The 12,841-nt window shown below is 42.0% G+C and overlaps 1 protein-coding gene across 3 annotated transcripts in view; it reads left to right on the forward strand.

Annotated features, from left to right (window-relative positions):
* LOC105565759 (protein timeless homolog) overlaps positions 1-12,841 on the forward strand; it is a 110,008-nt gene that overhangs the window by 14,939 nt on the left and 82,228 nt on the right. For all 3 annotated transcript variants that reach the window (XM_012019209.1, XM_012019207.1, XM_012019208.1), the window contains one exon: positions 1,106-1,203. In XM_012019209.1, the coding sequence (XP_011874599.1) occupies positions 1,106-1,203 (98 nt within the window). The remainder of the gene's footprint in view (positions 1-1,105; positions 1,204-12,841) is intronic.

Raw genomic sequence — 12,841 nt, forward strand, 5'->3', positions numbered from 1 at the left:
ATTGTACAAGATAAAACGAGAAAAGTTTTGTTAGGAAAAAAAACAAGATTCTTCGCGAGTTATTAATTTTTGTTAGGTACGTGAGGTCATATATAATCAGATTTTGCGAATTTTGTAATTGCAAAATTGTGCAAAAATGATTCCGACTCGCGATTACACGTTGCGATAAACTCGACGAAATTTTAATATGTAGATTGAAGCACGGGCGTCTTTGCTATTCTCATCTTCGAAAGTCTTTCTTCTATCTTACGGCGCCTCCTCTTCCCTTATATCTTCGTCCGACGGTAGCGGTGGCACTTTCCGCTTTGTGGCCCTAAGATACACAGATACTTTGTAAAGGAGATGCATGTGTGTCAGTATCAACGGTAGCGTAGGTAGGTGGGTCGACGAAGAATGAAGGTTGGGTGTGAGCACTTGACGCAAGGAGTCCGATGTTGGTGTAGATCGTGGTGAGGTTCTCATGCTCAAAGGAACCTTCTACGAGACTCATTGAGTTTGCCACTCGGACTTCTCATCGCGTCACTGCACTCTACCGAATCTTCCTTAGTATAACTCGAGATAATGAATTTGCTTTATTTAATCACATTGCCCTTATTATAATGCAGTTTAGAAATCTTTTATACGATGGAACTTTTGTACATTGAAACTCCCGATGAATTTAGGAAGAGTATTATAACTTAATATTTTACGCAAATTATATTTACGCTGTTGAAAATTACAAGTTAAAAAGGGGTTTTTTTTAAATTAATATTTCTTGTAAATTCCTTTCGAACGTGATATTACGAAATAGCTAATGTTTCATCTCGCGCGGTCCACGACAAAGAGATTTAACTGCAAATAATATATTTGTTCGATGTGATATATTGAACTTTGCAGCGTTATGAAATATGAAGTTTGTGTAGTTTGTAATAAGTTATACATACGAGAATGTTGCGTTGCTGTATATCAGAGCTGCTTACAAGCGCGTAACGTTATCATGTTATTAAGTTGCTGTTGCTATGCTTCTCTCATGTTACAATCATGTATATTGTTATACATCTATTTTTAATATCGTTATACTCTTAATGGTTATTAAAAGTAATAGTTGGAATGAAATCTGTTACAGAGAAGTCTGGCCCGAGAATGACCACTTTGGAAAAGTGGACATACTTCCCGAGGAAGAGTTTCTGGCTCTTCACGAGATCTTTTTTGCAGACCTGGGCGGTGAGTGATTTTATTTTTAATTTTATATCCTTGGTAATGAACATTCAGCCCTGCTCAGCGCTGTTCTCAAGAACATTTAAATGAAAACTCGCGACATTATGCGGATTAACCGGATAGGAAACGAAACGTCGTGTATTGACAATTACCAGCGACTCGTCCGAAATGGATTTAAAACTTGGTACTTTGAGCGCACGGGTCGTTAGCACTTTTTGCTCTCCTGAGGACTGCCAGTACAACTTCAGTCTATCGAGAAACTTATATCCTCTCTGCATACATAACCCTGTGAGAAAAGAGTAGCTCCTGCTTTGCGTCCGCCTAATTATAAAGAGCAAAGTCTGTTATTAAGTTAAAGCATGGAAGTAATGAGCTGTTTTCCTTCCTTCACGAGAGTTCGTTACGACTGCTGATTTATTGAATTATAAAGTTTACTCAACATTTTGGAAGAAAAACGTGAACATACACGAAAGTACTAATGTCCGTGCATTTTTTTTTGTATATTTTCCGCGAAGAAAGCATCAGAGGAGAAGAAAGATATATTAAATTACATGAATTCATTTGAGGCACGTTACCCTTGCAGAGACGATTTGTAATAACTGGCGCATATATCACGACACAAATTTAATTAAACGCGCCGTTGGTATTCATTTCACGCGCCTAATTTATGTGTGAATAACTACGCTATTCAGTGCCGAGATTTCGCGACGATCCGAGCTCGCCACGTATTTATCTCTGTTCATTACCAGCACAATAATAGCTACACAATAATGGACATTTTAAATCTTTTAATTTTAATGTTACGCTTTTACAAACTAGAGCTTAGTAGAAAAAGGTAATATCATTGTGTTAAAAAATTTTTTTATCAATCTAATCAACGTAACCAATTTTTTTTCTACAAAAATTGTCATTTCTATTAAACATGTACGAATTGAAGTACGCAAAACGCGACAGATCGGTATCTCTTTTTTATAATGAAAATTTTAGGAGATCGCGATTCAAGTAAAAATGACAGATTTTTGAATAAAATTCATAACGAAGATTGATATTTTTCAATATTTAAAATTTCCCTTAAATTTTCGAGATGCTCGTTTGACTCGTATACAATACCAACTAAAATAGATATTTATGCGAACTAGATAGTTCATTATTTTTGATATTAAAATGTTATATGTGGTTTCGTAAAATGACCTACACTGACCATTGTTTTTATTTAAAAACTACATATAATTGGTTTTAAACTGCCGGCGATATTAAATCTATCTGTGAGTTAAAATGTTCTATCCAAACATTCGAGCCTAAGATTTTACCGAAAGAAGTAAAGGAGACAATAATATTAATGAGACAAATTTTTAATACTCACTCAATAAAAATATAATGCAAACAACTTTAATACAAATACATTGTTTGACTCTTATACAGTATCGATTAGATATTTACATCACGAGCATACCTAGTCTCGTTACACGCTACGCGTTCGACTTCCTTCCGCCGCACGTTTATCCCTCGCCACGAATGTCAGTGCAGTAAAGAACGTTTACGATCGCATAAATTACGATCTGTTGCATTGAATTCCACAACTTACGACATGACAGTACTGTCATGCGCACCTCATTCTGTAGATGGCAACGGGCTGACAAAGTCGTTAAATGTTAATCTCGCTCTTTATATCCTGCCAACGTACCGTAGTCGTCGTACAGTATTCACCGGGGGTGTTTTATATAAAACATCAGCGCCGACATCCAGACTGTTTTATTTTACGACGTGAGTACGTCTGAAACACTCCTCCATTATCTCCACCACGCGTCAGAATCTCGCGCGCAATCTTTACGCGTTAACCGGTTACTTTTGCTCTCCTCTCTTTCTGCAAGGACATGACTTTCGAGAAGGGCGAGATCTTATTTTTTATTTATTCTCTCCAAGTGCACTTTAGTGCACTGCGACAGAATCACTCACATAAATGGCTAATGTTAAAAAATTGAAGATTTACGAGTTATGGCGACCATTTCAGAGATTAAATGCGCCAAAGAATAATTTATCTTAAGATCGTCAAAGCACTCGCGGAGACAAACTGTAGCTCGCCAAGTCTCTCCCGAGGAGTCTTAGCATTCCCATTCAATTGCTTCCATCCCGCGATACGTACGAAAATATCGCCTTTGATATTATTATAATGATATTCGCATCTGTCAGCACGAGCGATTCGTATGGCAACGAAAGAAATTAATTCTGTAAATAGAGACAAGTATATTTCGGTGTCTGGTGCATTGTATGGATTTTGTCGCGGGGAAGCGGAATCAGTCGATCCCGAGGCTTTGGCTTCGTCGATTGAAGTTGTTTTTCCGCTTCGGCTGCCTCGGCACACACTTTATGCATCCGGATGGTTGTACTTGACGACTCAGCCATATTCCGATGGTTTCGCACACGCTGTATATAATAGGATATCTGTTTCGCGTTGATAAAGCGTACCGCGGAAATTGGCGGGTGATTCGCGAGACGAGGCTTTTCCTAGCTTACATTTCGACGAGAACCGCCGGAATAACGTTTAATCTGTACAATACATACGCGCAATTGTTATTATCGTCATCGTAATTTCTATGTCGGTCTCACAACTTAAAATCACAGATTTGTTTTTGCTAATCACAGTTGCCTGACCTTTGAATCCGTAAACGACTAATCAGTCTTGGCCGAGGGGGAAACCGCTGACCCAAGTCTTGTACACCAATGCCCACTAATGCCCAGTGGGCATTACTTTATCTTATTATCTTATTTTATCTTTACAATGCCTCAGCAAAGCCTAATGCCCAAAAAATGCCTAGCAATGCCCAGTAATGCCGCAAATCTGTACACCACAATGCCCTCAGCGGTTTTCCCCTCGATCTTGGCCGTATATTTCTTGGCCCCGGACGTTCGTCCAATCTCACAGTTGCTCTGAACCCAGAAATTTGTTCTACTGGGATGCTCTTTTATTTGTAATTGACTTGGCTCCGTAACAAGGTATGCCAAAATGAACCGTTCTACGATTCACTACAAGGAATTTATACTTCTCGCGTGATGTACAATACTTACTCTTAGATCTCACTTGACAAGGACCTAAACCAAAGGTCGGAACGTCGTGAAAGCTATATTAATAAATGGGGCCAGCTGAGGTCGAATGGAATTTGGAAGTTTTATTATTAATACTGGCAGTTTGAGGAAACTAACTTAAAATCACAACTTAAAGTGATGATTCGCAAAGTCTTATCTTATCTATTCTCTTGTTTTGAAATTGTGCGCAACGAAAATAACGACAAGATATCTGCACAATTGTGACCGTAGTATCTTCGCGTGTTCGTGTGACAACTTGAACATCGAGAAGCTTTTCGAGCAAACTGTCCTTTAGATTTATTAATGATTCGAGAAGAAAATAGCTTTACGATAACTTGGTAAAGGAGGTCAGAGAGGTCAGATCGGGAGAGGAACAAACGATTATTTGTCATCCGTGACAGGGATACTTCATCAACAGCATTTATAAATAATCGCGATCAATATCGGAGGGGTTTCGTAGCATACCGGAAGGCTTTATTTATTCATGTCTGTCTGCGAGTAGAACGGCACTGCTGCCATGTATAAAGTATACGTTTCATCGGCTTGCCTCGGTACGAAGTATGAGAATAGGGAGCAGAGGAAGATGTGCTGTACTTGGGCACGATTTTTCTCTTCTCTTCGCTCGATTCCAACTTGTTAGACTGAATGGGTGATGGATGCTCGCGTGTAGTCGACCCGCGCGTTCTTTTCTCCTCGAAGTCGAAGGTTTGATGAATGACGGTCGAATTGAAAAGTCTTGGCGGAACGTTTGAAGCGCAGCGACGAAATTTGCATGCCACGGTTGTACGAGCGATCCTTCCTTCGCGTCCGCTCCATTTGTACACGTTTGGTTAACTAACGCATTTCACCAAAGAAACTCGATCTCGTTGTATCGATACTCATGATGTTCTCGATGTTGATCACCGGTGAAATTAGTTCTTAATGCAACGCGTCGCTGTAAAATCAACTTGAACGTAAACGTCGTCGTTTAATTTACGTCTCCAAGTCCTTTTTCCGCTGATAAAAATGCGTACGACGAGTAGGATGAGGATCCACGTGAGTTCCCATATTTCGAACACTCGGGTAGCTCCATAGATCTTTCCACTGTCTCCACTCATCGAGTTTGTACCGCCGTAATAACTTTCCTTATTTACCGTAATGCGGCAGAAAGTCATCTCTGACATTTCCTGGAAAAGTACCGTGTACCTAAAATACGTAGATTGGAGGCGCCGGATCTCGGCTGTATGTCGAGGAAGAGAAGAAGTGGCTTCGAGAGGTATGAAAGAACTTTTATCGGGGTGGAAACTTCGTCTTCCTTCCGAGCGGCGTGAAGCCATAGGAACGAACGAGAATTATTTAGTACAAGACGCAGAGTAAACAACAGATGTACTACCAACATTTGTTCCGAGTTTTATTCTTTTTCGCGCAACTTCTGAAGCGAACCCTCTGACGATTCTCCTCTTCTACGTTCGGTAGAATGAAGATGTTATCGGAAAATATGCATTATTCGCAATCAGCTTGCACTTGGCGCTGTGTTGCGTACGGATTGTAGGAATTGAAGTTAACGAGCAATAGCGGGGTTGGCGTTTAGAGCGTAAATCCCTACAGTTCTGAACCCTTTACAGCGCGCTAAGCTCGATTGATTATTTCGCTTCTTTTTTCGTATCGCGGTATTATCCCCTTTACCTTGCCATAGCGACGCGAGTGAACGGTAATCAGATCGAAAGCGACGTTCCGGGGAATTTGAAGCAAAGCGAGGGCTGAAATTTACATCCCGTGCTTGCTCGAGCGATCGCTGCCATATGTTTGCATTCTCGTAGCGTCCTTCCTCCTCCCCGGACATCGGTCCTTGAGGTAATTCCGGCAGAATCGCTGCCCACGTTCGCTTTCCTCAATCAAATTGCGATGCACTGTATTACCTTGCGCGACTTCCAGCCAACGTAATGTCCCTTGTTGAATTTATTGGTCCTGTGCAATATTTCGCGTTTCTCTAATAAAGAATCTTTGAAATCGGCACAGCAGAATCCGCAGCCTAGAAATCTCTTTAGGTTGCCAGTAACAAATAACAATGAATAAATTTTGGTCGACCTTAACTGACAGGTGTTTAATAAATTCAAGAAATACACAGCAACATTTCGATCATGGGGTTTGGCCCTTTTCAAGCAAGTTTTATTACCTGACTTTATATTACATTTGCTTGATTATTTATTAAGAAATTGCTTGAAAAGGACCAAAACCCGTGGTCGAAACGTTGCCGTGTATTTGTTGAATTTATTAAACACGTGCCAGTTAAGGCCGACCAAAATTTATTTATCGTTCTAGAAGAGAGGTTGGATCAAATAAGCTGTTTTTGTAAATTGCTCATGCGCTTATCGAGCAACTTTCAACGTGCTTAAATGTATATTTTTTAGGAAAGCCTCACTTGGATACGTAAATCGCAAGTCGATCGTATTGTTAATCGTCGAGCAGTCTCGATTTATACTTTCGATCGCTTCGTGTAATATAAATGTACTGTAATCTAGATGAATATTTTATCCGCGAGTTTGAGAATCCTCTGAATGACTTTCTTATGAAGACGTACAAACGTTTGCACTCGAGCGTCAACCAGGTATCGAGTGGAGTGTGCTCGGAGGGTGCTTCAGCCCGACATTTAGCGGTGTTTCAGTATCGAGGAGACAACCGCGGCGCGTTAATGTGTCTTTTTTGTCGTTTTCCCCGGTGCCGGCGATACGATAGCCTCTTCCCTAACGACGTATAACCATTAATATGCAAAAGCGGTACTCGACGAGTTCATTCATTTCACCGTGTCTTCCCCTCTCGCTCGTTCTCCCTTTCCCTTTCTTCTCATTGGCGGTAGATATTTTATCTTTACCATTCTTGTTCGAGCATACCTTGGGAGATATTCATGTGAAATATATCCGCTGGCTTTTCTCTTTCTTCCGGCCTCTAAACCCATCGCGGGGGAGAATCGGCAGTTAAAAAGAAAGAAAGATAACCAAGAGGGCGAATGTTACTCTCGGCGCTATCTGGCGCTGTTATAGCTATACAAATGATATGCAGGGGGGCTACACCGAGGGCACTTTAACCCCACGTAAGCCCTCACGGTAGCTCTCCCTCGGCGACAGTTAATGAAGTTATGATTGAAGGTTAAATTCCATGAAATTGTCTCCGTTAACGGCCGTGCTTTCGCCGTGAATGTAAATCGATGTTAAAAATTCGGCGCGAACGCGATGTGCGCGGCCCCGAGATTTTTCCGAAATTTTTACGTTTCGTCGCAGCGGCTATAGGAAATGTACATATTGAGATTATGGTTTCGAAAATATTTGAATGTTTGTATTAATACTAGCGGTGGAATTTAAACTTTGTTAAACAAATATGGGAGCGTGTACAACGGATTAAAAAATGTAAAAGATCTATAAATAAACAAAAAGTATACCTACGACGCCGACGGAAGCGATATGCGCCGTGCTGTTTCAAAGTACGTTAATTTTTATAGAAACACAAGTGGCGAGGTCTCTCCCGTTTTACGCGAGCCTTGAAACGTAAAATCGCGACGCGACTGGAATCCGCAAGTGCGTTCGGAATTCAACATCCCTTCGCAACTGACGCGCGGGGAAAGGATTGCGAGTCGCATTAATAATTGATATCATCGCGGACGACGAATTACCGGAGATTGCATAGATCGCTGACTGACATTTTGTTACCGCGTCTCGTTGTTTCCCGTCTCACGCACCCTTTGTGCGCGACGGGGAACGCCGGTGCGACGACGCGTCGCACGACGAGTCCTGCCCGGCGGCGTGCGACTCGATTAAATAATAATGCATTTACGAGTTGCGTAGAAATTGAATAACAGTCGTGCTTGAATAATACAGATATGTAAATGGGCCGGGATGGAGGCTGGCCCGGGATCCAGCTCTCGCGACGGGGTGGGCGCGGGTGCAGACGGGATCATTTATATTGTAACTCCGGTGCGCTCTGAATCTCTCTCTCTCTTCTTGTCTCCCTCGCTCTACGACGCGCCAGGTGCGTCTCACTTTCTCTGCCGTTTCTTCTTTCGTATTCCATTTATCGGCTTCCACCCGTACCCATTCTTACGGCCAGCTCTCCTCCTCATCTTTGCTTTACCCTCCACCCCCGCACCCTCTCCGCGCGCTGTTTGCCTTTCATGTTCGTCTACGACGGAGTTCCCGTTTTATGCGCTCGTTAAGTATTTTCCATGATTCTATGTTTTATTGTTTGTACGAATCCTTTTATCCGGCTTTTCTTCTTGCCAGAGACATTTCCTTGCGCTCCGTTACATTTTACGCATAGTATCTTTTATCACCGGGATTTCAGATTTTTCCGCCGTATTCCCTATTTCTACTCGCCCCTTTTCTCTGTTTGTGAACGTCTTAGCGCTTATCAAAAAAATGGATCCGGATATTCGAGCGCGACGCGTACAGTGCCGCGTAAATTCGCCGCACGAGTATCTCAAACGACCGGGACAAAGCGCAGAGGGAGTGCACTTCGAGCTAGAAATCTTATATCGGTGTTTGTTCGCGTATCAGCCGTACGATCCCCTTGGAGTATCCACAAATCCATTGCAAATGTCATAAATTACGCGTATTTGGCAATTGTGCGTCGCGTATTCTACTCTGTGTATCCTCCCCCTCTCAATCGGCACGCTACAACCAAGCCGAATATGTTCCTTTAGGCTAACGCGTACGCACGAAGCCTGCGTAATAGCCGTATCACACTAGCGGTTCGCGTTGGCGTTGCCGTTGGCTGCTGCGTCTCGACCAATCAGAGAATACTTTGCTATTCTCTGATTGGTCGAGACGCAGCAGCCAACGGCAACGGCAACGCGAACCGCTAGTGTGATACGGCTATAAGGAGACCGAACCAGGCTTGATTACGTCACCGAACGTGGGCCGACGTTATTGCAAATGTTGAACCAAAATTTTGCCACTTGCAGCGCTGGCATCGCTGATTCTGCACTTTGCACCTTTCTAACCTAGAAACTATCAGTTCGCGGAAACACTTGTGTAACATACAAATTAAGTGGCTTATGTGTGCAGATCGAAAGCAGCTTGCTATTCCGGCTAAATGAAAGAACAATGTGGCATCACTGAAACAAAGTTTGTAAGTCTAATAAAAAAATAATAGTGAGCAACACACATACTACATGTACCGTATGTGTGTGTGTTGTTCACTATTATTTCTTATTAGACTTACAAACTTAGTTTCAGTGATGCCATATTGATTCATATGCCACGCATATGACAACCATGTGACACGCACGAATGCGAATCGAGTTGTCCGTTAACGGCGCTCCCGGTGATTCTTTTCGGAACGAATATTTCTCAAAAATGCCACTCTGATTACGGGAGTTCGGTCTCCTTATACGGGCTTCGTGCGCGTACGTAATGTTCCGCGAAACGGAATTACCGCGGTCGTGCAACGGCGAATGGGGGATCGCCGGCGTTCCGTTACGCGCTTTTAACCCGCGCGTCCGAAGCGGCCATTCTAGGCGTTCCTGCTGGGATATTCAAATCGGATTTGTGTCCTGCTAGAAATAACTGAAATTTCTGCGGGGGCGCGGAAGCCACCGCGAGACGAGCAAGTTCTCCGGGGCTTTAATAACTGCTTAACGGATTTCGGTGGGTTATTCGATTGCCACGGAAATTCGAGAGACCAGGCCACGGCGCGACGGTTTCATCGCCCGGTCTTCCCGACCGCGCGTGTGCCTCCCGCAACGGAAGCGCACCGAAGCCCGTTGCGTTGAGTATTCGCGGTCCACGAAATATTGCGAAATTGGAAAATTGGGAAACGTCTGCACTCAACTATGGGCACGGGACAATGTTTACCACGATACGGTATTTCGATTAACGTACATATCTACGCGTCTGGTCTGTTCCGCATTTTAGTTTTTTATTTATTCATATATATTTTTATTGATATTTACTCGCGTGACACGTACGTTTTTATCGCTGCTTTTTATCTGAAAAGTCGCGTATCCCAAGGACGATGTTAGCGCGCGAAAAATCAAGCTGGTAACCACTTGATGTAATCGTGGGACCGTGTCTCCGAAATCATTATGAGAATCCTTGGGAAATCCCCGTGTAATCGTTTTGTCTTAATTTTCAAGTTTCTTTACTCGTTAGACAATAAACATTAAATGACTGGAGGAAATCTTATAAGTCGCCAGAAGTAATTAAAACTTCAGAAGATTGCTCGACCATGTCTGGCAGGTTTTAATGTTTAAACACGACTGTCGTGTTTTGCCGTTCGTGAAATTAGGATCTGTCCTTTTGATTTACCATACGGAATTATTGGCACAATTATCACTTGAGGAGGACCACAAGCCATGGTCGAAACGTTGCGAGTTTAAACATAAAAATTTGCCTTTTCATTTGCCAAAAAAATTTACTTCTTTCAGTGAACATCCAAATATACGTCATAGTATATACACATCTATAAGCGCGTATTATTTTCATGATAAGACTGAAGAAGTTGCTGTTAGAACAACAACGAGTTGAAACGTTGATACACCTCTGCGCGCGGAACAATAAACAGTAAATACAAATACAAAATTGCTTTTCGTTAAGATCACGGTTAGTGGGAAAAGTGGCAAGCGAGGAAACACATAACCGAATACTAGAATCTTAACTGAAATTACCTCTGCAAGCAACTACTTCTTAGTAAAATAAGAAACATATATCTTGAGGAAATCTAACAGCTCTTCGAGGTTTAACAACGTTACTGCAGATTTGTTAACGTGTATATAAGAAAATTATTTGCAATTACATGAAATTATTCGTAATCAGATGAAATCGTATGAAATTGTGTAATCGGTGGGACAGCATTTTAGCTACTGGTTAGCCCCTAGCGAAAAATTGTTTAGTTTAAAAAGTGATATGGTTTGCAAGCGTAAATTGTACTGCGTATCCTTTCCTAGATAAATTTTCTGCGAACGCGTGTGTTCTCGCGCGGGACTGTAGGATAGAACTATCGCTGCCACCAAAGCCATTCCTCTTAACATTTTGCAGCAGCCCTATGGGGTGCTCCTTCCCTCGCGAGAATCCGCCAGAAAATTGAATTCGGATTGACGCTATGTGCTGAATGCGCGTCGGATTTATTTATTTCATGATGAGGTGTACGCGCACACGGGGATGAAAAAAAATGAGACAGGGAGGAACGCGTAGATTGGCGATTCCGCGTTCTCGAAAATCAATGAACTCGATAACCAATTATCGTTCTTTTTTTTTTCACTTGCAACTGGAACGTTTTATCGCGACATTCTAAGTGATCGGCTATATGTATGCAAATTGGCGCAAAGCTTAATCCTCCTTCGAATTGGCAAACCGTAAACTACGCCTGGTACGATTTGGTGACGATTTTTCGTTATCGGCATTGTCCACTGATGCACTTCGGCAGGCTATCGAGATTATTCCAGTTATTTCCGGAACGTAGAGAAATTTTTATTCAAAGAGATGGATTGGACAGTGTTGTGTGAAAATGAGTTAATTCAAAAAAAAAGAGGGAAAAATTTTTTTTGAGTAAATCAAATTTTTAAAGCTCAACAAACTGTCAGAAATCAATAACATGTGGTCAGTTATTTTTTATACGCTTTCCTGTCTTTTTGAAAAATACACAATCTGCAGCTCATCCATCTCTCTTTTAAGGGCAGATCATTTCATGTTCCATTTTCTGTTATGCACAGAGCACCGAGCGGATTTATCGTACATTCTAATATTTTCAGTTTAAATCCAAGTTTACTAGGAAAAATTTTATAATTCATTTCAATTAATAATACAAAATTTTACTTAACGCAAAATAAATTATGTAGAATTAAAAAAATACGAGAAGAATCGGAAAGATACAATGTTCTCTGTAACACGTAACATATCTTGGTTTTTTCAAGCAACGCAGATTAGTGTGCTGAAATAAAACATTTGAGAAGGCGAGCGCTGGGTTGCGTGCTCGGCTGGCGTTAGAGCCGTTTGTTGGGTACATTACACTCTTAATTGAAACCGTTAGAATACCGGGTGATGTTATTTAAAGCGCGTTTATCATTAGCTGCCGCGCCTCAAAAGGAAGCGGTCGCGGCAAGCACGTCTTAATGACTTCTCGACGATACAATTATGTTCTCGTTCCCGCGAAATGACGCGAGATAAATTTAAATACGTATCTGCTCAGCGCGACGCCACTCCGGTAAATGCGAGAGAGTTGCCGGCGAGAGGATGAAGCTCTGATACGAGAGTGAAGCAGCCCCGTGCTCTTTTTTTTTTATCACGATCCACCGTCTCGTAATAAAAGCAAAGGGTAGATAGGTAAACGGCGGTGTGGGCGCCGTCCTTGATGATCTATATTGAAACGGAATTGCATCGCAAAAAGATAATGCACTCCTTTCGAGCGTGGCTGCCACTAACATCACTTTCGAAAGACATTTGCGCGGTTAATGATATCCCGGAGGAATATCGTTCGAGTCGATACGAAATGAGAGTTTGGCTCCCTTTTCATTAGACAAACGCGCTCGATATTTTCGCCTCGGGTATTCTCGCCGGGAAATACTAATGCACAGACTGCTTAACTAATGTGG

The sequence above is a fragment of the Vollenhovia emeryi genome, unplaced genomic scaffold (genome assembly GCF_000949405.1).
Source record: "Vollenhovia emeryi isolate VEMERY1.0 unplaced genomic scaffold, V.emery_V1.0 DF939149.1, whole genome shotgun sequence".
NCBI classification, from domain to species: Eukaryota; Metazoa; Arthropoda; class Insecta; order Hymenoptera; family Formicidae; genus Vollenhovia; species Vollenhovia emeryi.